The 23,973-nt window shown below is 39.1% G+C and overlaps 2 protein-coding genes across 3 annotated transcripts in view; both read left to right on the top strand.

Moving 5' to 3' along the window:
• The window catches only part of LOC128210214 (caspase-3-like), a 119,194-nt gene that overhangs the window by 15,311 nt on the left and 79,910 nt on the right, over positions 1 to 23,973 (top strand). The window lies entirely within an intron of this gene.
• LOC128210210 (peroxidase-like) overlaps positions 1 to 23,973 on the top strand; it is a 33,212-nt gene that overhangs the window by 1,033 nt on the left and 8,206 nt on the right. For both annotated transcript variants that reach the window (XM_052914410.1, XM_052914411.1), the window contains exons 2-14: positions 2,266 to 2,445; positions 2,862 to 2,991; positions 3,461 to 3,675; positions 3,899 to 4,078; positions 5,118 to 5,282; positions 6,199 to 6,300; positions 6,690 to 6,785; positions 10,574 to 10,765; positions 11,051 to 11,187; positions 11,856 to 11,939; positions 16,311 to 16,469; positions 16,715 to 16,857; positions 17,228 to 17,397. In XM_052914410.1, the coding sequence (XP_052770370.1) occupies positions 2,266 to 2,445; positions 2,862 to 2,991; positions 3,461 to 3,675; positions 3,899 to 4,078; positions 5,118 to 5,282; positions 6,199 to 6,300; positions 6,690 to 6,785; positions 10,574 to 10,765; positions 11,051 to 11,187; positions 11,856 to 11,939; positions 16,311 to 16,469; positions 16,715 to 16,857; positions 17,228 to 17,397 (1,953 nt within the window). The remainder of the gene's footprint in view (positions 1 to 2,265; positions 2,446 to 2,861; positions 2,992 to 3,460; positions 3,676 to 3,898; positions 4,079 to 5,117; positions 5,283 to 6,198; positions 6,301 to 6,689; positions 6,786 to 10,573; positions 10,766 to 11,050; positions 11,188 to 11,855; positions 11,940 to 16,310; positions 16,470 to 16,714; positions 16,858 to 17,227; positions 17,398 to 23,973) is intronic.

The raw sequence follows: 23,973 nt of genomic DNA, 5'->3' as shown, positions 1-23,973 counted from the left end.
AAAGAACATATTGCAAAGCAAGCAACAAAGGCCATATTCAGTCTATTAAAAAGCAAAAACAGTATGTCTATTTATTGACCTACAAATTGATTTGTATATGGTTGTTAAGTGTGGGGCCACGGAAATACAGTACAGTTGAACTTTTTGAAGTATGTACTAAATATTAAAAGCAGTACATCAAACTGTATGGTATAGGTCGAATCCGGTGTAAAGCCATTGTAAATAGATATTGATACACAAATGATCAGTTATTGGTCAAAGGTTATAGTACCACACTGTACAAAACTTCCAGTATCAGTATATTATGTTACGCTTAGTAGATAAATGTATGACAATATAATTAGAAAACAATGACTTTCAATGGATAAAAGATATACAAAATATATTTGTTAAATGTGGTATGAATAATATTTTGGGAAGTCATGAGTTTCCAAACGTATTATGGCTTAAAAGATCCGTTCAAATGAAATTATCTGATCTATTAAAAAACTAGTGGTATTCTACTTTAAATACGTAAAGAAAATGTTGTAGCTATAGACTGTTTAAGGAAAATTTTGAATTCGAAGAATATTTAGTTAAACCACCTGCTAAGTTTTTGAAATATTTAGTAAAATTCAGAACAAGAAATAATCGACTACCGATTAAAGTAGGAACCTGGAACAAAATAGAAATGAATGATAAAACTTTATGATAAAAAGAGTATTGGTGATGAAGTTTATTATTTATTAGAATGTAGCTATTTTGCCGAATATAGAATAAGATTTATTGACAGACAATAATACCGATCTCCTAATGTTTTGAAATTTGAAGAAATTATGAATATCAATCCCAATGATGATACAAAATTCATAAAATTATGTAAATTCCTCAAGTGCATTGTTAACAACTTTAGTATAAGAATGTAACACTATGTTCTCCTCCACATATATTTATTTATGTTTGATATTAAAGTTTCAATAACATAAAAATGTTCATATTTAGAAAATCTGTATTATTATGTCCAATATATTTTGTAATGCCTCATGATGTTGTATTGTATATGTACTCATGTTATTTTGGCCATGTACTTATGACATTAATGATGTTAAATGAACTTGGAAACAGCCCCTTAAAACATTATTAATTAATTCGTTATTATGTTGCAAATCACTCTGAATTGTTTATGGGACCTGGCATTAAAACAACTTACAGAACGTAATTATTTAACGCAAACAAATGTGTTCAAACAATTTAAGATGAAAGTTGTGACAAATTAATGTATTCGATCAGTTTGACATCTATAGAAGTAACTAAAAAGTAGTGTACAGTAATACACCTTTTTAAGTAGCAAAATGTTCATGACAGAATAATGGAAATTAGAATACACATTAAAACATATTGGAATCCCTGCGTTTTAAGTGTTATCTAGGAGCTTACGAACATTTTACGAATTTCAAAATATAGTTATGCAATTTGGCCCCATGGTACGAAGCAACTGCTCGACCATATTCGATAATTTTCCTAAAAAAACACATTTTGTACCTTGCATTAAAAGGATGAGTTTTCTTCATAAAAACTGGCTTTGCAGCTTTTCCCCATCATATCGTGGAAAATGATGCAATTTAAAGCTTTAAATGAACTAAAAGTATTATTTAATTACACCATTTACCTCGGTACACATTCCTTGATATGATATGTTTGCAAATGCACGGTCTTATTTGTTCATGTTCTGCTGGCCAAATAGTAACCATCTTTAGGCAAAAACAACACCAAAATTGTTGTCGCGTTGAAAGTATTCGATACTCAATTATCTGAACTTTGTATTTCTGGTGTCAAATAATTTATATTGGTATAAGTTGAAAGGGTTGTATGTGTGGATTTAAAATATGTAAAATGATGCCAAACATATGTGATCTGGGTCATTTGTTCTCCATTTAGTAATCAGAGAGCAGTACCCTTTCACATAATAACAAATTAATGTAGGGTCACCACATCAACATTAAACATGATCACGAATGGGTGGATAAAATCACGAGATAGTATGTGGCTCGAAGGTTCGAGTACGTAAAATGACATTACTAGTATAGTTTTCAGACTGTCGACCATCAAAGACTAAAACACCAAACGTCAAAGAACGGCCGAGTATTTCCGTGTTTACCATGGAAATGCACAGGTGTGATCTGGCTGTAGATTTATATTTGCCGACAACGAGTTTACACATGCAGTGTGATTTTTTAAAATCTATTTCATTAGAAATTTGATAAAACGACTTAACTTATTTTTCAGAGGTTTCCACGATGCTTATGTTCCTGGTCGTCATAGCGACGGGCATGGTAGTGGAAGTCGGCTCTGAAAGTCACGTGATGCACCACCGGGATTTGCGTCACGCATTAGACCACGCTTTTCAGACAGCTGAAGGAAGTCTGGCAAAACAGATAGCAATCAATCAGGAAATGCATACGACGGGTCTGTGTTTGGTTAAGTAAACCACTATTTTGGTTACGTTTTAGGCAGGTATTGAATACCCATTGTTTGCATTTGTTTGCAATGATATATCAAATATTATTCGGCATTTTTAGTTAACCGCATGATTAATTCATGCGCGGAATTGGAATTATAATACTATTTGGCTGGCGATGTAATGCACATGAATTAATATTTAGAATTAAGTACTAAGTTATTAACTGTTGTATATCATCTGATTCGAAATTAAGTCTTCTAACTTTAAAATAACCCATACAGTAATTAATCAAGGGAAATGCCATAATTATATAACGCAAAGCAAAAATACAAAAGCAACAAAATAATAAGAGGAATGCATACATATTTTAAAGCATTCAAGTTTAAAACGGTTTATTAAAATATCTATTTAATCGTGACAGGAGTTGACGGCGAACAGAGGCGTAGAAGGGGTCACTTTATCAACATGTTCGGTTGGATAAAGAAGTTGAACGTCGAACAGTCCAAGAAAGCGTTTATCTTGCTAGCTGCATCGAAACAGATATCACAATTGTAATACACTTTTTTCGTTGTTTTTAAAATGAACGTGGTAGATGGAGTTGGTAGTAGACAGTTGGGATACCCGACGTGTATGTGAACTTGCATACCCATACAAGTTGCCGTTCAGTTTAAACATCGTGACCGCATAATTCACATCCCACACGCCATCGTGCATGTAATTCTAAACTTGTTCAAAATACACAAACCTGGATGACGTTCTGCACATAATGAATTCCTTTCGTACATGTTTCCGTACAAGTAATGTTTCGCAACCTGTATGTTGTTGAAAAAATCAATACTGAAAATAAATAATTGTTATCAAACCCATATCATTGTTCCATTCACATTTTGATTGTATATATGGGTACATGTATGGTATGTTTCCGGCGGAACACCCATTGAGATAAGACATTCATTCATTATTTTTATGTTAATTCATCCACGATATTCAGATTAAAATATTGGCAAATCTTATTTACAGATTAGGTAAGACAATTAAAGTGTTACAAGCTGATCCTAAGTTTGTAAAGATGTGGGCGGAGTTTGCCTCTCGATACTGCAAGCCCCGCCTTCCTGCCTGTGACGTGGCGACACGCTATAGGACAATCGATGGCTCCTGTAACAATATCAAACAGATAACCTGGGGAATGGCGGAACGACCTCAAGCTCGATATATGCCACCTGTTTACCATGACGGTATGGATTTCTTTGAGGTTACGAGAAACATTTTCTTTGTAAATAACCATATTAGAATAAAGTATGTAGTTACGATGGGCAAACACTCTGCGCCATCACACGGGCGTTTAAAGTTTAAGTAATTGAGCATTCACTCAGTACTTAGGTACTTTTTTAATTATTGTAACATTTACAAAAGTTTACTGTATCTATCTAATCCAAATAGTAGCAATCCTCTTTTAAGGTGTGGGCACACCCCGTCAGTTCAGCATCACTGGTTCTCCTCTCCCAAGCGCCCGCCATGTGAGTAACGTGCTGCATAATGGCGGTGTCTCTGACCTGCTGGAACCAGTCGACTCGGCCATGGTCATGCAGTGGGGACAGACATTGGATCATGATATGATTGACACACCTGTTGTGAAAGGTTTATGATATACACTTTAATTATGCCCCCACAAAGTGGCGGCATATAGGGTTGCCCTTGTCCGTACGTACGTACGTACGTACGTACGTACGTACGTCCCGAAGATTGTTTCCGATCTAATTCTTGAAAACCGTTTGTCCAATCCTCACCAAACTTTAAACACATGTTTGTGACCATAATATCTTGATCAAGTTCGATAGTCATGGAAATCGCTTTAGTCATTTAGGAGTTACGGCCCTTTTTTGCCAAAAATTCCAGAAGATTGTTTCCGATCTAATTCTTGAAAACCGTTTGTCCAATCCTCACCAAACTTTAAACACATGTTTGTGACCATAATATCTTGATCAAGTTCGATAGTCATGGAAATCGCTTTAGTCATTTAGGAGTTACGGCCCTTTTTTGCCAAAAATACTTCAAAAATATATGTTTCCAATCTAATTCTTGAAAAGTATGTGTCCAATCCTCACCAAACTTTACATACATGATTGTGACCATAATATCTTGATCAAGTTCGATAGCCATGGAAATCGCTTTTGTCATTTAGGAGTTACGGCCCTTTATTTGCAAAAAAAGACTTGAAAAATACGTCCCGAAGATTGTTTCCGATCTAATTCTTGAAAACTGTTTGTCCAATCCTCACCAAACTTTTAACACATGTTTGTGACCATAATATCTTGATCAAGTTCGATAGCCATGGAAATCGCTTTAATCATTTAGGAGTTAGGGCCCTCAGATTATCCTGAATAATCATTATGGCTTATTTTTTAAACCATTTAATGATAGACGCTGTAGACGTGTCATTACACAGCGGTTGTTAATTGAGTATTACCATTATGTGCTTTCATTATGAATCCTTCCTGTTTAATTTTGACAATGGTAGCATTACATTAAAGAATATCATGAGTGTTTAATGCTAACTGAACATCTCTACTTTGAAATGCAACCATAATGCAACAATTCTGAAAATTGTTTAAATGATGCCTGAAAGTGCAAGTCGTTTTGTTAATGTATCACCAATTGGTATATCGGTATATTTAAGGTCACAAAGAGAATGACATACAGTGTTGCCGGATTGATGCCAGTCTACGGGCGAAGAGGGCGCCATGTTTCCACATACATATCCCTAAGGGAGACCCGAGGTTTCTCTCCACATGCATGAACTTTGTACGGTCAGCACCAGCACGGGATGATTTTTGCAAAATTTGTAAGGGAAAAATATCATCAATGTTTTTCATTGAAATTATTATCACTAAATTCATAGCAAATTGAATGCTTATAAAATGTAAGATTTGCGCGAGTATATATAAGCTTTATATGAGGTATTTTGTGTTTAATATAGGGCAAGGACGTATAATGTATGCTATAACTATTTGTACTGTTCATTTATACGACTAGAATTACGACAGAATAATTTCGTTATTGAGTTTGTGACTAATGTTTTATTCAACTTCATTAACTCGATGCAAGCAACTTGACATTATGACAATCAATCTTTGTCGCCAGCCATCTGCATGTTTCCGTTCGGGAAAATGATAAGAGATTGACGCGGCATTTCTAATATTTCTTTGTAGACTTTTAATATCACTTTTGACAAACATTTTGAAGAAAATGATTAATGAGGAATAAACGCTAATTCTAAATATCAGCTACGAAGAAAAAACAGAGGATATTTGTTTGTTTCCCTGTGAACACCATAAGTAACTATTTCACTTATCGCTACGCCATTCGTAACATATAGCTTTTGTTACTCACTCGGTGAAATATATAACGATTTTTCACTGTAACTAACTTTTTTCTTGTTAATGAATGCTTAGAAGGATATTGAATGACAATCAATTGTAGTTTTTCAGAAAAGTGAGCCTAATTGTATGCGAATGTAACGTCATTTCGGAAAGGACGGCGTTACAATTGTGTCCCAGCTCTGTGCGCGATGGCATTTGATTTGGAATTGAAAGCGGGCTGAAATTAAAAAAAAAAAAAAACAGTGAAAAAAAAAACAAAACAGTTTTGAACAGTGAAATATCATTTTTATTTCACTGATAAATCTCTATAAACCACCGGAAAGCATAACTGAACTAAAATGTATTTGCTGATTAAATTGTTTAACAATTTTTAAACAGCACAACGCCAGCAAATAAACCAAGCAACAGCTGTGATTGATGCCAGCTACCTGTATGGAACCGATCACGACACAATGAAAACATTGAGGACATTTAAAGGAGGTGGGTACATAGCATGTCAATAATGCAATTGAAACTCCAACCCAGCTATGAAAATAGCCTAGCAATCAGAGATTTACTCTCATTTAATACCGAAATGGTCAAAGTTAAAAACAAACAGGATAATTAATCACTACACAAAAGATTGCAAACCAAGTTATAATGGATATTAAGATACCATATGCATAAAGTCGTTGAGGATGAATATTAAAACTATTTTAAACACTAGCGATCTGGGATATTTTCCCTAACGTTAATCCACAGTTGGAGCTGGTTGCTTTATCAAATCTGAAGGGTGGAGTTGTTTAACGTATATAATTACATACGAAGATCATAGGTGATCATGACTGCTGAAAATTCTAACCCTTCTGGAAGTTTTTTTTTCAATTCAGGGTTGTTAAAGATGACAGATTCTGGCGCCTTTATCCCAACAAAAGACCAGACTAGTTGTGAACGAGATGTTCCCAGTGACTATTGCATGAAATCAGGTAAGGATGAGTAAGTTATAGATTGAATACACCAAACAAATTACAATAAAAGTCATTATTATATTAATTTTTACACGGATTATGTTATATAGTCATTGTTCAAATTAAGTAATATACGTACATACTCGATGCAATTCCGGAGACACTACGTGTTCACACTCTTTATCATAGAGATACCTACTTATGTATATGAATATGTATATGTATATGACGCTATATGTTCACAGTATTGGAGCTGATCACGATCTTAATATTGGAGATACCTACTTCATGGTAAAGACACTATCTGTTCACACGAGAAAATAATAAACTTAAAAAAACACCAACACATTTTCTCCGCAAGCCGGCATAGGAACGACAGTTCTCACCGGCGATCAAATCTATGCTCGAGGGACTCCCACGGGTCGCCGAGTAGCACAGGGGGAGCCCTAAAAGGGGATATGAATATTTAGAAAATTAATTGTTATACCGGTTATTCTCCAATAAATAAGAATTCAGTGTATGATCGTATTTTATTTCATTCAAGGTCATAGAAAAATACATTTTCACGGGTGGCTTTCACTTTCTGGTTTTCTATGACACTTGTGAAATAGAATACGATCTTACACTGAAATCACCAGATATCCTCGTTTTTTTATTCGACGAGGAAATATCACGTTTTTTTTTTTCCCATGATATGGATGGAATTATTTTTTATTAAAACCGATCTCTCTTAAAACACAATGAGGCAGAAACTTTCGACTTGTTGGAATATTTCCAATTAAGAAAATATTTGTACAATTATATAATTTATGAACTTCTGGAGTGATATTTTTCTGATGAATACAAAATAAGCAATGTTATCAAATGTTAACAAAATACATGATAGTAATATTAAACCTGAAATAAGGTTTAGATAACAACCTTAATGAATACTATCGTCCGAATGTTTCTTCCGGCCGTTACTCTTTAAGGATGAATTTTAATACTTATATTTACATTCATTAAAATCTACATTTCTGCTAAAATAAATTGATTATTCAAGAGCATTTACTCTTTTCTTTCTCTTGTTGTTCTCAACGGTGGGTAAATTAGAACAGCTGCTGTTCAACCGAATGTCATAAAACAATGAATGCGCAGATAAAATAGTTCCTTATTTATAGGTTCAGTTTATATATTTTCAAGGACAAATATATTATAAATACACATTATAACTGTTTTACAACTAGGAAAATACAACTGGAGTTAGGAACATTTACAATAACAAGAAAACAACAAAAATATCGCCACATGCAAAGTTCACATCATATCTAAGTGTATTTTTATTTCTTTGGACTTTAACATCGGATGAAACGACTGTGGCGGTGGGTGGGGTAACGTATTTATCAATGGGAGCTTTTGCGGAAGTACAGCCAGAGGACGCGAGAGTACTCAGTGTTGAACTAAGCTCTTTCTTCTGGACGTTGCTGGGTGCACTGCAATACGACTTTAATGATGCCTCATTCCTGTGCCCGGACATGAACATAATATGACGAGCTTCAAAGCCACTGTCGTTCATTGCTTGGATAGCTGTGGCCCTGACACTGTGCGCGGTGTACCAACCTGTTGTTTTGCTTGCTTTGCAAATGTCAGCCATGAAACTGCTGTACGACCGCTTTGACAGAGGCGCATTGGTGAACCAAATGTCATTTGCCTCAGGTCTTGCGATGGCATCCTTGATGCAGGCATTAAACAGCATAGGCGCCGATTTGTCGGTTTTATTGATGAGTAACTTTAACATTGCTACTGGACAACATGGGCCACCTGTCGTATACATTCTGCGGTCTGATGGAGCCTCATCCTTGGTAAGCCCACCCTGGATTTTTTTTGCTGCGTCTCGTGCTTCAGGGTGACATACTCAATTCCATCATGGTCTTCAGTAAACTCAAAGGAGTCGATTTGAAGCTGGTGATGAAATTCAAGGCCGCGTGACACGAAGTGGAGAGCAAGTTGGAACCATACACACTGTCGAAGAATAATTGGAGAGCATGGAGCATTGGCGAAGAACCTGGAAATGGTTTCAAGGTCGCTTTGCTCGATGATAGGCTTGTGGTGTGTGGGTCGGGAAAGTCCGGCCTTAGTTTGTTCCTTCATGAAGCCATCAAGTGTGCGATTTGCAGCCTTAAATGATGTGCCATGAACAATGTCCATGTTGCGGCCAAGGTCGGTCAGATGTCTGTTCAGACCAGATCGTATGTTCTTCATACTATTCTTGTGGTGCACCTTAGACCCAGCTCCGAAAGCCTTTGAGCGCCTTTCTGATGGCTGCGGGGCGACTTCGCAGTAGAACTTGCGCAAAATCTGGCCAAGTGACTCTTACAGTAGACGTGTTTAGAGGCTCAGCATACCTAGATCTATGCCAATCTGGAGTTAGAAAAAGCATTTGTTCATTTAAGTATTGAATTAGTGTTAAAAATGTTTTATAATAGTTGTTTATAATTATGTTTTCCTGTTAAATGAGTTTTGTATATATTTTCACTATATTGTTAAAAATATATTTTCATAATATTGTTAAAATATCTTTTTATTGTAAATATTAAAATTTTAAACACTGTTTTTGTACATTTTTAAGTGTTAAATTAAGTTGATTTATCTTTTCACCAATTGGAGAATCAAAATGAAATAATTAACACTCATTTTTCACAAAAGATGAAGAAAAAAACACTTTCATACCTTGAAATACCTTTACTGCCCATTTTGTGTTTTCTCTTGTTCTCTTTGACTGGTGAGACTCTTCAAAAACCTTTATGTCTTCCTCGCCTACCCTTCTAAACCTGTTACAATCTTCTTGTTCTTCCTTCAGTTCTCCTTCTTCCTTCTGTTCTTGTTTCAATTCCTTGATTTCATGTTTTGTTGAATTGTCAGATGCTTTACAATCACTAAATGTTAATTCCAAATCCCGAAATAAGTCATCATCATTGTCATTAAATAGTTCTTCAAATGTTCCATCCATCATGAAATCAAAATCTAGATTAAAATCAATTAAATTATCGTTGCTCATTTTGTTTTCTCTTGTTTACTGAAGTTTTCGTCGTCTGCATTATTTTGACAGGTTGCCAATAATTTTACTACGATTTCATTGAAAAAAATAGTTCCGTAGTAAATAAGCTCCGCCCATTTGTATTATTGCGCCCAATGACAGGACAGAAGTATCGAACAAACGCACGCGATATCCATGGGAAATGCCATTGCACTTTATACAGAAATAAAGTGCAATTGATAAACAACAAACTTAAAAAATGAACATCTGTGGTAATAAATCAGTTTCGTTTGACTATTATACTCTGATACTGTCAAATTGATTGAACGCCACATATCTCAAATAAACCTTTGTTTGTTTGATTGATAATCATCTACATCTACACGGATGTAAACTTTAGACTGGGCAGTAATTTGCTGCTTTAATTTGTAATGTTTTATCCCTGAAATTGGCAAAAAACATAAGACCTTGTACTCTTTGAAACACATTCCTTTATTATTATTTCTTTTGAATATTTGTATATTTATTCATTTTCGATAAAGTTATGGACTATTATGACATAACCAGAGGAACATTAATGACAGAAACATAGGACATGGATCACGTTAGCTTTAAGCTGTCTTCACAAGCAATGCTTGTAAATAAGTTCAAATTAAACTAAATATTCTTATCCTAACCACGAATTAATTACAGAAGAAACAACAATCCGCGTGATACCCTGTCTTACTCTACACAATTCATGAATACTACATTTACTTTATTTTATTCAGTTTTATACATTTTGCCAAAGGCGACCTGCGGATACACGTGGTACCTAGCCTTGCATCTACACAAATCATGATGCTACGGGAGCACAACCGTATTGCCACCATCCTGGGAAACCTCAACACTCATTGGTCGGATGAAACAGTTTTCCAGGAAACGCGAAAAATCATTGCTGCTTTGAATCAGCATATTGCCTTTACCGAATATTTGCCTATAGGTAGTTTGTTTTGTGTCTTATTTTCTACATCAATTATCTCATGCCATTGTTTGAACCTAAATGCCTGATCATGTTTGCAGTATTTGGAGAGCGATGTCCATATCATAACCTTAAATTAACTTTGAAAAAACAAAATGTGAGAATATAACTGTCTTTATCAACAATTTTACTTTGTTTAAAATCGGTCTTCAATATGTTCTATGAATTATTCGTGAATTCTGAATATTGAATATACAAAGTAACATAATACATTGCTTTAAACCTTGATATTAACTATTCATGCAGTCATAGGAGTCAAGACAATGTCCAAGTACGGCCTCCGCTCCAAACCAAGAGGTTTCAACCACGTGTACAATCCCAAGATTGATCCAACCATCAGAAACTCCTGGGGTGCGGCCTCCTTCCGGTTTGCTCACTCTGCTGTAAGTAACTGTTTCCTTGCCTATTTTAAATTATCTTAAGAAATAGCGCTCGAAATTAGAATACAGTTTACCAGAGTGGTATATCATTAGTTTTAATTTTATGAAAAGCGTTAAACTTGATCTACGTAATTCTGCATCAACCAATGTATTTCGAGTCTGATAATAGCTTACTTTGTTCAACTTTCAATCAAAGAGACAGCAATTATAAAATGCTGCCGCGCTGACAATGTACAACTAAGAGCTTATACATAAACTGTGCGATAATTTTACCTTAAAGCCTTCTGTTAAAAAGTGTTCATAACGCTATTCAAAACCGTTGACTTCAAAGACAATATTTGGGCAGTGAGCATATAACAACACTTTTTGAAGGGTTCCATTTGTCAATATCTTAGTTTTGACAGTCCTAATCCTTTGTCTCTCTTTATTTCGTCATAAAAAATGTAATTTACAAAATATGAGCGAGTCCTTTTAAGCAAATCACCACTATAAACGCATACCCCAAACCCCCCTATTTATACAATAGAAGGAACACTGTCTAAGCATGTGCATAAGGACGTTAACAATATTTCATATTCCATAATTGTTATTGAGCAATCTTTATTCAACCTGGACTCTTATTTCCAGAGTTGTGATGTATTCTGTACTGCCTAAAAATACTAACGTTTCAGGTACCCGGGGACATTGGAGGTGTTAACATGAAAGGGATTCCCAGGACTACAACACTGGAGTCTACGTTCAACAAACCTACCATGGTATGCAAACTGTTTCGTGTGTATTCTTCCGTACCTGAATGGAAAGAGAACGTATAGGAATGACGTCACCATTACGTCATATGTACTTTTGTTGTGTGGAAAATTCTCAATAAAAAAAATGTTCTTATGATTGATAGACATGATTTCACATGCTCAATACACTGTAAATCAAAACTATCATTATTCCTGAAATTTTTATACCTTAAGTATCTATTCTTGCTTGATTTATCATTTAGAGTAGAGATTAAAGCATAAACCGCTGCCCTATAGTTGAAAGGTCATTTTGGAAGAACTGTCTTGGCGGACGGTGCAATTTTTAGAGTTTGTTTTTCAAGTGGAGTGATTTTCTTAGGAATAACTTGACCCCCTTTTTTATTGGCTTAAAATGTAATTTAAAGCATGTACTTTAAGAATATATGTGGTTATCATAGCCTGCATTCGCTCGAAATGCCTTTAAATGTTGTCTAAAAATTACAATTTTATATTGAATTATATAGGGAATAACAATGGTGTGTGTAACCTAAAAGGGACCAAACTGCTTTGTTTAAGAAGTGTTATTTTTGGTAAGAAATGTATTGCATTTCACTATTTCTGGCAAATTTTCACAAATGCATTTATCTTGTCTGGTTGATCAAAATATGCTATTTCCTGGTTTTCACAACTTTCGCCTATTTTTATTTTTTAAATGAGTCGTCTGCAATCTTACGAGCACTGAATATGTCCAAATTTGGTGAAAATTTGACTGCGAGAACTTGAAATGCGTGCAAAGATGTGTAGAACTGCCCCATTTGATGCTTAGAATGCCATTTGAGTCAAGGTTCAGTTGAAAAACCTCAAAGAATGGCATTTTGGGCCAAAACGCCTTAGAAAATACAGACGCACAGGCACTTGGGTGACAGGCAGTGAAACTGGAAAACCTGACACAGACTATCAGATTGAGCTAGCTTTGGGTGTATTAATGTATGACTAATCGAAAGTGTTTTTCATAAAAAATGCAGGGACGGGTTTAGTAATAGGAATGACGTCACCATTACGTCATATGTACTTCCGTTGTGTGGAAAATTCTCAATAAATTTTTTTTCTTATGATTGATAGACATGATTTCACATGCTCAATACACTTTAAATCATGGCGGACGGTGCAATTTTTAGAGTTTGTTTTTCAAGTGGAGTGGTTTTCTTAGGAATAACTTGACCCCCCTTTTTTATTGGCTTAAAATGTAATTTAAAGCTTGTACTTTAAGAATATATGTGGTTATCATAGCCTGCATTCGCTCGAAATGCCTTTAAATGTTGTCTAAAAATTACAATTTTACATTGAATTATATAGGGAATAACAATGGTGGTGTGTAACCTTTATTGGAATGTATGTGTATTATGGGGGTTGTCTTGTTATTGGGTTGTATTGGCCTGTTGTCACCAAATAAGAACATAAAATAAGTTTGACAACTGTACAATCCCTTTACAGATTATGTAGTCTCTGTACAGAACATGCAGTCTCTGTACAGAACATGCAGTCTCAGTACAGATTATGCAGTCTCAGTACATATTATGTAGTCTCTATACAGATTATGCAGTCTCAGTACATATTATGCAGTCTCAGTACATATTATGCAGTCTCAGTACAGATTATGCTGTCGCCGTATAGATTATGCAGTCTCAGTACAGATTATGCAGTCTCAGTACGGATTATGCAGTCTCTGTATATATTATACAGTCTCAGTACATATTATGCAGTCTCAGTACAGATTATGCAGTCTCAGTACAGATTATGCAGTCTCAGTTTAGATTATGCAGTCTCAGTATAGATTATGCAGTCTCAGTTTAGATTATGCAGTCTCAGTATAGATTATGCAGTCTCAGTACAGATAATGCAGTCTCAATACAGATTATGCAGTCTCTGTATAGATTATACAGTATCGGTACAGAGTATAAAATCTCTGTGCAGAGTATGCAGTATGTACATATAATGCAGTCTAATTACTGAATGTATCGTCTCTTTACACATTATTTTGATTTCATTACCTTCAAGGATATTCCCACGATTTGAGTTATGAGCCAGTAAAAAAGCCGACCCTTGCTTAACAATTGCAATATCGTTTTAATTTCTTAAAACATCTTCCGTTAAATTATTATATGGAACAAATAATCGACCAAAGGAAAGGCGTTGAAGTGTTGAATCACCTGACCCGAACCACAGAGACTCGTGTTATTGGAGGATACTGTTTCAGTGTATGCTAATTGTATTTTGAGCCTAATTATTTGAGACCGTAAGGCCACTACTTTTATATAAATAGGTTTACAAAACCGGCGGGTCTAATTTTCCGAAAAGTACAAAAAAAATAAAAAATGAATTTCACTTTTTTTCAAAATTATTTTCCCGACCGTATTGATTTTGGTGTGAAACGAAAGAAAAACGAACAGATAAGATTACGAATGCAGTATATCTCGACTGGTTTGTTGTTTCGTAGCCGTATTGGCCAATTTATAGTGATAGCATGTGAGCCAGTCAACTGTTATGGCAGCGCCGTTGGCAATGGCGGAATTGACGATAGCAGTCATTCTTTGTATAAAATAATTAATTAAAATATGCAGGAGTTGTTAAAATAACAAGAGCAAAATTCATTGGCAAATTTAACAGCCGACACAAACAATAACTGTCACGTGATTGTTGTTTTTCCCCGCCAATTTAGGTCATGAAAATATTGTTGTTTATAGATGAAAAATAAGTGTCAGCGGCTGCCATCGAATAAGTAGACACAAATATCTGTAAACTATATGTGAGATAAACATTTTATAACATTTTATGGTTAAATATCAAATAACAGTGCATTTAGTGTGAGTGGGGAAATCGAAAGTAAAATTTCTAAGTTGACACCGGTGACCTAGTTTCAAAAGTTCGGTCGGTTGGGTTTATGGATTTTAAATCACAAAATGGTTTGGAAATACTTGTCATTGAGTCAATGTAAAGCTTGTGTTTATTCTAGATTACATGTTTATTCATGTTTGGGTTAATATTAGAGTAAAAACAATGAAAGAGTTGAACACATGTGTCAATGACATTTACTAATGCCAGAAGTTGTGTGCAAAACATTTAGATAAAGCAACACGGAAAACTATTTTGAATAAGTCCATTTAAATGGATTGGGTTACACACAACTAGGACCCCGCATGTTAAAGGTTATTAAAACTCAAATCTAGGTCTAGTTTGGTTTTAAGTTTTTCAGGAATCGTTTTTACAATATTAAAGCTCAAATGTCTTCATAAAATGTAACTTCCTTATTTACAAAATTGGAAATTATTTCACTTTATTGACATTTTCCAATATTGAAATAACTGAAACAATGTTTAGAAAATGTAATGTATTGGCTTAATACAGTGCAATTTTTGTGTATTTTAATGCATAAAATTCGCCTTCCCTTTTTTTCAATTTAATATTGGTCAGTTTTTAAGTGTTCTGCATTCACTTTTGATTTAGCATACCCTTAAAGCTAAACAAATGTCTTGCTGAGTAATATTCAATGTATCTTTGATAAAAAGTGTAGTTTATACATGTAAACATGTTTTATAGTCAATTTCATTGATGATTTATATGCACAGAATGTAAGATTTAAACTGTGTGTTTAATTAGAACTTTCAAACAGTTTAAAAATTTAAAATGTCAAGAAAATGATATAAATTTTCAATGTTTTTTATGTTTTTCTCTGATTTCCACCCTTTAAGAGTATGTTTTGTGACTTTTTTCCTTTTTTTTTTTTTTTTTTCGACCACCCGGTGGACATTTTTTCCAAAAATTCTTGTAAACCAAAAAATAAAAAAGGAGTGGCCTAACGTCGTTTCGAAAATGATATCTTTTAAATTGTGTTCGAGGCGGGCGCTTTGTAACTCAGTAAGTGGTTACTTTTAAAATAATAAATGCATGAGCATCTATACACATATATAACATTATCACGGATATAATACAAATTGAACATAAGTTATGACAACATTTGAATAATTCTTATACCAATATCGCCTTAGAATACATTATATAAGAAGAATTAAGGAAAATTAGTGGTCCCATAGTATGCATAAAATATTATTGAAAAAGAAAGTCACAATTTTATATAAATAGGATTTCTAATAAATTCCACTGGCATCTTTGTATAAACCGGTTACCCGCTTGAAACGCCATTAACTTAGTTATATTGCCGCATTGTTCATCTTATCTCAAACTGGTTAAACTCGGGTTCTAAAGAAACATGACTTACTGAAAGATGCTTGCGACTTGGACAACAACTGAGATGGGAATACTTTAGATGCTAAATGCTTGCTTTTATTGCAGCTTTTATTATAACTTGATTTTAACTTTAAAACTGTTCTCTTATACAAGGTTCTAGAAAACGGAGGACGAGGAAGTGATGACGTCAACAGGTGGCTGACTACAAACAGGGGAGGCAAACAGGATCGGTTTCTCGACCCGGCGATCAGGGACTTCCTGTTTCTGGACGATACTGGCCAGAGTTTTGATCTTGCCGCCTTAAATATACAGGTACGTTGTTTGAGATAATCATGAAAAACAAATTATGTTTTCTTCTAAATGTATATTAATTATGAGACTCTCGAACCGAAAACAATATTTTATGGTAAAGGAGCCTTCGGATGAAACATTTTATAACGACTTCTGTACTACTACTACTACTACTACTACTACTACCACTACCACTACCACTACCACTACTACTACTACTACTACTACTACTACTACTAAAAACAATATCCTTTTTAAATACGAAGCGAGGTCGCGATCATGGTATCCCAGGCTACAACGCGTGGCGGAAGTGGTGCGGACTTCCGGTTGCCTTTCACTTCCTTTCAAAACCTGGAGGAGTGGTAGACATTCATCCTGATGCTGCAAAAGTCCTCGCAGATGTATATATGTAAGTGGTAATGTGTATGGAATAATGCATATCACTAATTTAAGACATGATGGCATTGATACCCAATAATAAAGGACACTCATTACATGTTTATGTACAACTCATATTATGTCGTATTTTAACGTGTAACAAAACCAGTGGGTTGGAAGATTATGTGGTTCAGTCAATAATATAACATCATAAAGACAAATGATCGCATAAATTTCATAACACAGAGTAGAACTCCACGCACATGCATTTAAATTATTTCGATCTCAACATTGTCTGAAAACATGGCTAACAGCTGTTCAAGTAATTCTATTTTCATTGGACCAAAAACACATTTATAAGTACATAGATTTTCAATTACACAAACTTAAATTCCATGCAGGCACCCTGACGACATCGATTTATACTCCGGAGGTTTGGCAGAGATGTTATTGCCAGGCAGTCGTATGGGCCCGACATTTGCATGCATTAACGCCAGACAGTTTCAAGATGTGAAATTTGGGGACAGGTTTTGGTACGAAAACAACTACCCGAGAACAGGCTTCACATTTGGTAAGGGCACGGAAACAACTACCCGAGAACAGGCTTCACATTTGGTAAGGGCACGAAAACAACTCCCCGAAAACAGGCTTCACATTTGGTAAGGGCACGAAAACAACTCCCCGAGAACAGGCTTCACATTTGGTAAGGGCACGGAAACTACTACCCGAGAACAGGCTTCACATTTGGTAAGGGCACGAAAACAACTACCCGAGAACAGGCTTCACATTTGGTAAGGGCACGAAAACAACTCCCCGAAAACAGGCTTCACATTTGGTAAGGGCACGAAAACAACTCCCCGAGAACAGGCTTCACATTTGGTAAGGGTACGGAAACAACTCCCCGAGAACAGGCTTCACATTTGGTAAGGGCACGAAAACAACTCCCCGAAAACAGGCTTCACATTTGGTAAGGGCACGGAAACAACTACCCCAGAACAGGCTTCACATTTGGTAAGGGCACGAAAACAACTCCCCGAAAACAGGCTTCACATTTGGTAAGGGCACGAAAACAACTCCCCGAGAACAGGCTTCACATTTGGTAAGGGTACGGAAACAACTCCCCGAGAACAGGCTTCACATTTGGTAAGGGTACGGAAACAACTACCCGAGAACAGGCTTCACATTTGGTAAGGGCACGAAAACAACTCCCCGAGAACAGGCTTCACATTTGGTAAGGGCACGAAAACAACTACCCGAGAACAGGCTTCACATTTGGTAAGGGCACGGAAACAACTACCCGAGAACAGGCTTCACATTTGGTAAGGGCACGGAAACAACTCCCCGAGAACAGGCTTCACATTTGGTAAGGGCACGGAAACAACTCCCCGAGAACAGGCTTCACATTTGGTAAGGGCACGAAACAACTCCCCGAGAACAGGCTTCACATTTGGTAAGGGCACGGAAACAACTCCCCGAGAACAGGCTTCACATTTGGTAAGGGCACGAAAACAACCACCCGAGAACAGGCTTCACATTTGTTAAGGGCACGAAAACAACTCCCCGAGAACAGGCTTCACATTTGGTAAGGGCACGGAAACAACTCCCCGAGAACAGGCTTCACATTTGGTAAGGGCATGGAAACAACTACCCGAGAACAGGCTTCACATTTGGTAAGGGCACGAAAACAACCACCCGAGAACAGGCTTCACATTTGGTAAGGGCACGAAAACAACCACCCGAGAACAGGCTTCACATTTGTTAAGGGCACGAAAACAACCACCCGAGAACAGGCTTCACATTTGGTAAGGGCACGAAAACAACCACCCGAGAACAGGCTTCACATTTGTTAAGGGCACGAAAACAACTCCCCGAGAACAGGCTTCAGATTTGGTAAGGGCACGGAAACAACTACCCGAGAACAGGCTTCAGATTTGGTAAGGGCATGGAAACAACTACCCGAGAACAGGCTTCACATTTGGTAAGGGCACGAAAACAACTACCCGAGAACAGGCTTCACATTTGGTAAGGGCACGGAACAACTACCCGAGAACAGGCTTCACATTTGGTAAGGGCATGGAAACAACTACCCGGGAACAGGCACCACATTTGGTAAGGGCATGGAAACAACTACCCGGGAACAGGCTTCACATTTGGTAAGGGCATGGAAACAACTACCCGGGAACAGGCTTCACATTTGGTAAGGGCACGAAAACAACTACCCGAGAACAGGCTTCACATTTGGTAAGTGCACGGAAACAACTCCCCGAGAACAGGCTTCACATTTGGTAAGGCCACGGAAACAACCACACGAGAACAGGCTTCACATTTGGTAAGGCCACGGAAACAACCACACGAGAACAGGCTTCACATTTGGTAAGGGCACGGAAACAACTCCCCGAGAACAGGCTTCACATTTGGTAAGGGCACGAAAACAACTCCCCGAGAACAGGCTTCACATTTGGTAAGGGCACGGAAACAACTCCCCGGGAACAGGCTTCACATTTGGTAAGGGCACGGAAACAACTACCCGGGAACAGGCTTCACATTTGGTAAGGGCACGGAAACAACTACCCGAGAACAGGCTTCACATTTGGTAAGGGCACGAAAAAAACTACCCGAGAACAGGCTTCACATTTGGTAAGGGCACGAAAAAAACTACCCGAGAACAGGCTTCACATTTGGTAAGGGCACGGAAAAAAACTACCCGAGAACAGGCTTCACATTTGGTAAGGGCACGGAAACAACTCCCCGAGAACAGGCTTCACATTTGGTAAGGGCACGGAAACAACTCCCCGAGAACAGGCTTCACATTTGGTAAGGGCACGGAAACAACTACCCGAGAACAGGCTTCACATTTGGTAAGGGCACGGAAACAACTACCCGAGAACAGGCTTCACATTTGGTAAGGGCACGGAAACTACTACCCGAGAACAGGCTTCACATTTGGTAAGGGCACGGAAACAACTACCCGAGAACAGGCTTCACATTTGGTAAGGGCACGGAAACAACTACCCGAGAACAGGCTTCACATTTGGTAAGGGCACGGAAACAACTACCCGAGAACAGGCTTCACATTTGGTAAGGGCACGGAAACAACTACCCGAGAACAGGCTTCACATTTGGTAAGGGCACGGAAACAACTCCCCGAGAACAGGCTTCACATTTGGTAAGGGCACGGAAACAACTCCCCGAGAACAGGCTTCACATTTGGTAAGGGCACGCAAACAACTCCCCGAGAACAGGCTTCACATTTGGTAAGGGCACGCAAACAACTCCCCGAGAACAGGCTTCACATTTGGTAAGGGCACGCAAACAACTCCCCGAGAACAGGCTTCACATTTGGTAAGGGCACGCAAACAACCACCCGAGAACAGGCTTCACATTTGGTAAGGGCACGGAAACAACCACCCGAGAACAGGCTTCACATTTGGTAAGGGCACGGAAACAACCACCCGAGAACAGGCTTCACATTTGGTAAGGGCACGGAAACAACCACCCGAGAACAGGCTTCACATTTGGTAAGGGCACGGAAACAACCACCCGAGAACAGGCTTCACATTTGGTAAGGGCACGGAAACAACCACCCGAGAACAGGCTTCACATTTGGTAAGGGCACGGAAACAACCACCCGAGAACAGGCTTCACATTTGGTAAGGGCACGGAAACAACCACCCGAGAACAGGCTTCACATTTGGTAAGGGCACGGAAACAACTCCCCGAGAACAGGCTTCACATTTGGTAAGGGCACGGAAACAACTCCCCGAGAACAGGCTTCACATTTGGTAAGGGCACGGAAACAACTCCCCGAGAACAGGCTTCACATTTGGTAAGGGCACGGAAACAACTCCCCGAGAACAGGCTTCACATTTGGTAAGGGCACGGAAACAACTACCCCAGAACAGGCTTCACATTTGGTAAGGACACGAAAACAACTACCCGAGAACAGGCTTCACATTTGGTAAGGGCACGAAAACAACTACCCGAGAACAGGCTTCACATTTGGTAAGGGCACGGAAACAACTCCCCGAGAACAGGCTTCACATTTGGTAAGGGCACGGAAACAACTACCCGAGAACAGGCTTCAGATTTGGTAAGGGCACGGAAACAACTACCCGGGAACAGGCTTCAGATTTGGTAAGGGCACGGAAACAACTACCCGCGAACAGGCTTCACATTTGGTAAGGGCACGGAAACAACTACCCGGGAACAGGCTTCACATTTGGTAAGGGCACGGAAACTACTACCCGAGAACAGGCTTCACATTTGGTAAGGGCACGGAAACAACTCCCCGAGAACAGGCTTCACATTTGGTAAGGGCACGGAAACAACTCCCCGAGAACAGGCTTCACATTTGGTAAGGGCACGGAAACAACTCCCCGAGAACAGGCTTCACATTTGGTAAGGGCACGAAAACAACTACCCGAGAACAGGCTTCACATTTGGTAAGGGCACGGAAACAACTACCCGAGAACAGGCTTCACATTTGGTAAGGGCACGGAAACAACTACCCGAGAACAGGCTTCACATTTGGTAAGGGCACGGAAACAACTACCCGAGAACAGGCTTCACATTTGGTAAGGGCACGGAAACAACTACCCGAGAACAGGCTTCACATTTGGTAAGGGCACGGAAACAACTACCCGAGAACAGGCTTCACATTTGGTAAGGGCACGGAAACAACTACCCGAGAACAGGCTTCACATTTGGTAAGGGCACGGAAACAACTACCCGAGAACAGGCTTCACATTTGGTAAGGGCACGGAAACTACTACCCGAGAACAGGCTTCACATTTGGTAAGGGCACGGAAACTACTCCCCGAGAACAGGCTTCACATTTGGTAAGGGCACGGAAACTACTACCCGAGAACAGGCTTCACATTTGGTAAGGGCACGGAAACTACTACCCGAGAACAGGCTTCACATTTGGTAAGGGCACGGAAACTACTACCTGAGAACAGGCTTCACATTTGGTAAGGGCACGGAAACTACTACCCGAGAACAGGCTTCACATTTGGTAAGGGCACGGAAACTACTACCCGAGAACAGGCTTCACATTTGGTAAGGGCACGGAAACTACTACCCGAGAACAGGCTTCACATTTGGTAAGGGCACGGAAACAACTCCCCGAGAACAGGCTTCACATTTGGTAAGGGCACGGAAACAACTCCCCGCGAACAGGCTTCACATTTGGTAAGGGCACGGAAACAACTCCCCGAGAACAGGCTTCACATTTGGTAAGGGCACGGAAACAACTCCCCGAGAACAGGCTTCACATTTGGTAAGGGCACGGAAACAACTCCCCGAGAACAGGCTTCACATTTGGTAAGGGCACGGAAACAACTACCCGAGAACAGGCTTCACATTTGGTAAGGGCACGCAAACAACTACCCGAGAACAGGCTTCACATTTGGTAAGGGCACGCAAACAACCACCCGAGAACAGGCTTCACATTTGGTAAGGGCACGCAAACAACCACCCGAGAACAGGCTTCACATTTGGTAAGGGCACGGAAACAACCACCCGAGAACAGGCTTCACATTTGGTAAGGGCACGGAAACAACCACCCGAGAACAGGCTTCACATTTGGTAAGGGCACGGAAACAACCACCCGAGAACAGGCTTCACATTTGGTAAGGGCACGGAAACAACCACCCGAGAACAGGCTTCACATTTGGTAAGGGCACGGAAACAACCACCCGAGAACAGGCTTCACATTTGGTAAGGGCACGGAAACAACCACCCGAGAACAGGCTTCACATTTGGTAAGGGCACGGAAACAACCACCCGAGAACAGGCTTCACATTTGGTAAGGGCACGGAAACAACCACCCGAGAACAGGCTTCACATTTGGTAAGGGCACGGAAACAACTCCCCGAGAACAGGCTTCACATTTGGTAAGGGCACGGAAACAACTACCCCAGAACAGGCTTCACATTTGGTAAGGGCACGGAAACAACTACCCGAGAACAGGCTTCACATTTGGTAAGGGCACGGAAACAACTACCCGAGAACAGGCTTCACATTTGGTAAGGGCACGGAAACAACTACCCGAGAACAGGCTTCACATTTGGTAAGGGCACGGAAACAACTACCCGAGAACAGGCTTCACATTTGGTAAGGGCACGGAAACAACTACCCGAGAACAGGCTTCACATTTGGTAAGGGCACGGAAACAACTACCCGAGAACAGGCTTCACATTTGGTAAGGGCACGGAAACAACTACCCGAGAACAGGCTTCACATTTGGTAAGGGCACGGAAACAACTCCCCGAGAACAGGCTTCACATTTGGTAAGGGCACGGAAACTACTACCCGAGAACAGGCTTCACATTTGGTAAGGGCACGGAAACTACTACCCGAGAACAGGCTTCACATTTGGTAAGGGCACGGAAACTACTCCCCGAGAACAGGCTTCACATTTGGTAAGGGCACGGAAACTACTACCCGAGAACAGGCTTCACATTTGGTAAGGGCACGGAAACTACTACCCGAGAACAGGCTTCACATTTGGTAAGGGCACGGACTCTACTACCCGAGAACAGGCTTCACATTTGGTAAGGGCACGGAAACAACTACCCGAGAACAGGCTTCACATTTGGTAAGGGCACGGAAACAACTACCCGAGAACAGGCTTCACATTTGGTAAGGGCACGGAAACAACTCCCCGAGAACAGGCTTCACATTTGGTAAGGGCACGGAAACAACTCCCCGAGAACAGGCTTCACATTTGGTAAGGGCACGGAAACAACTCCCCGAGAACAGGCTTCACATTTGGTAAGGGCACGGAAACAACTACCCGAGAACAGGCTTCACATTTGGTAAGGGCACGGAAACAACCACCCGAGAACAGGCTTCACATTTGGTAAGGGCACGCAAACAACCACCCGAGAACAGGCTTCACATTTGGTAAGGGCACGGAAACAACTACCCGAGAACAGGCTTCACATTTGGTAAGGGCACGGAAACAACCACCCGAGAACAGGCTTCACATTTGGTAAGGGCACGGAAACAACCACCCGAGAACAGGCTTCACATTTGGTAAGGGCACGGAAACAACCACCCGAGAACAGGCTTCACATTTGGTAAGGGCACGGAAACAACCACCCGAGAACAGGCTTCACATTTGGTAAGGGCACGGAAACAACCA

Source organism: Mya arenaria, chromosome 12 (assembly GCF_026914265.1).
Source record: "Mya arenaria isolate MELC-2E11 chromosome 12, ASM2691426v1".
Classification (NCBI taxonomy): Eukaryota; Metazoa; Mollusca; class Bivalvia; order Myida; family Myidae; genus Mya; species Mya arenaria.
Note: the sequence above shows the minus strand (reverse complement) of the source record. Positions and strands in the feature narration are given on the sequence as shown.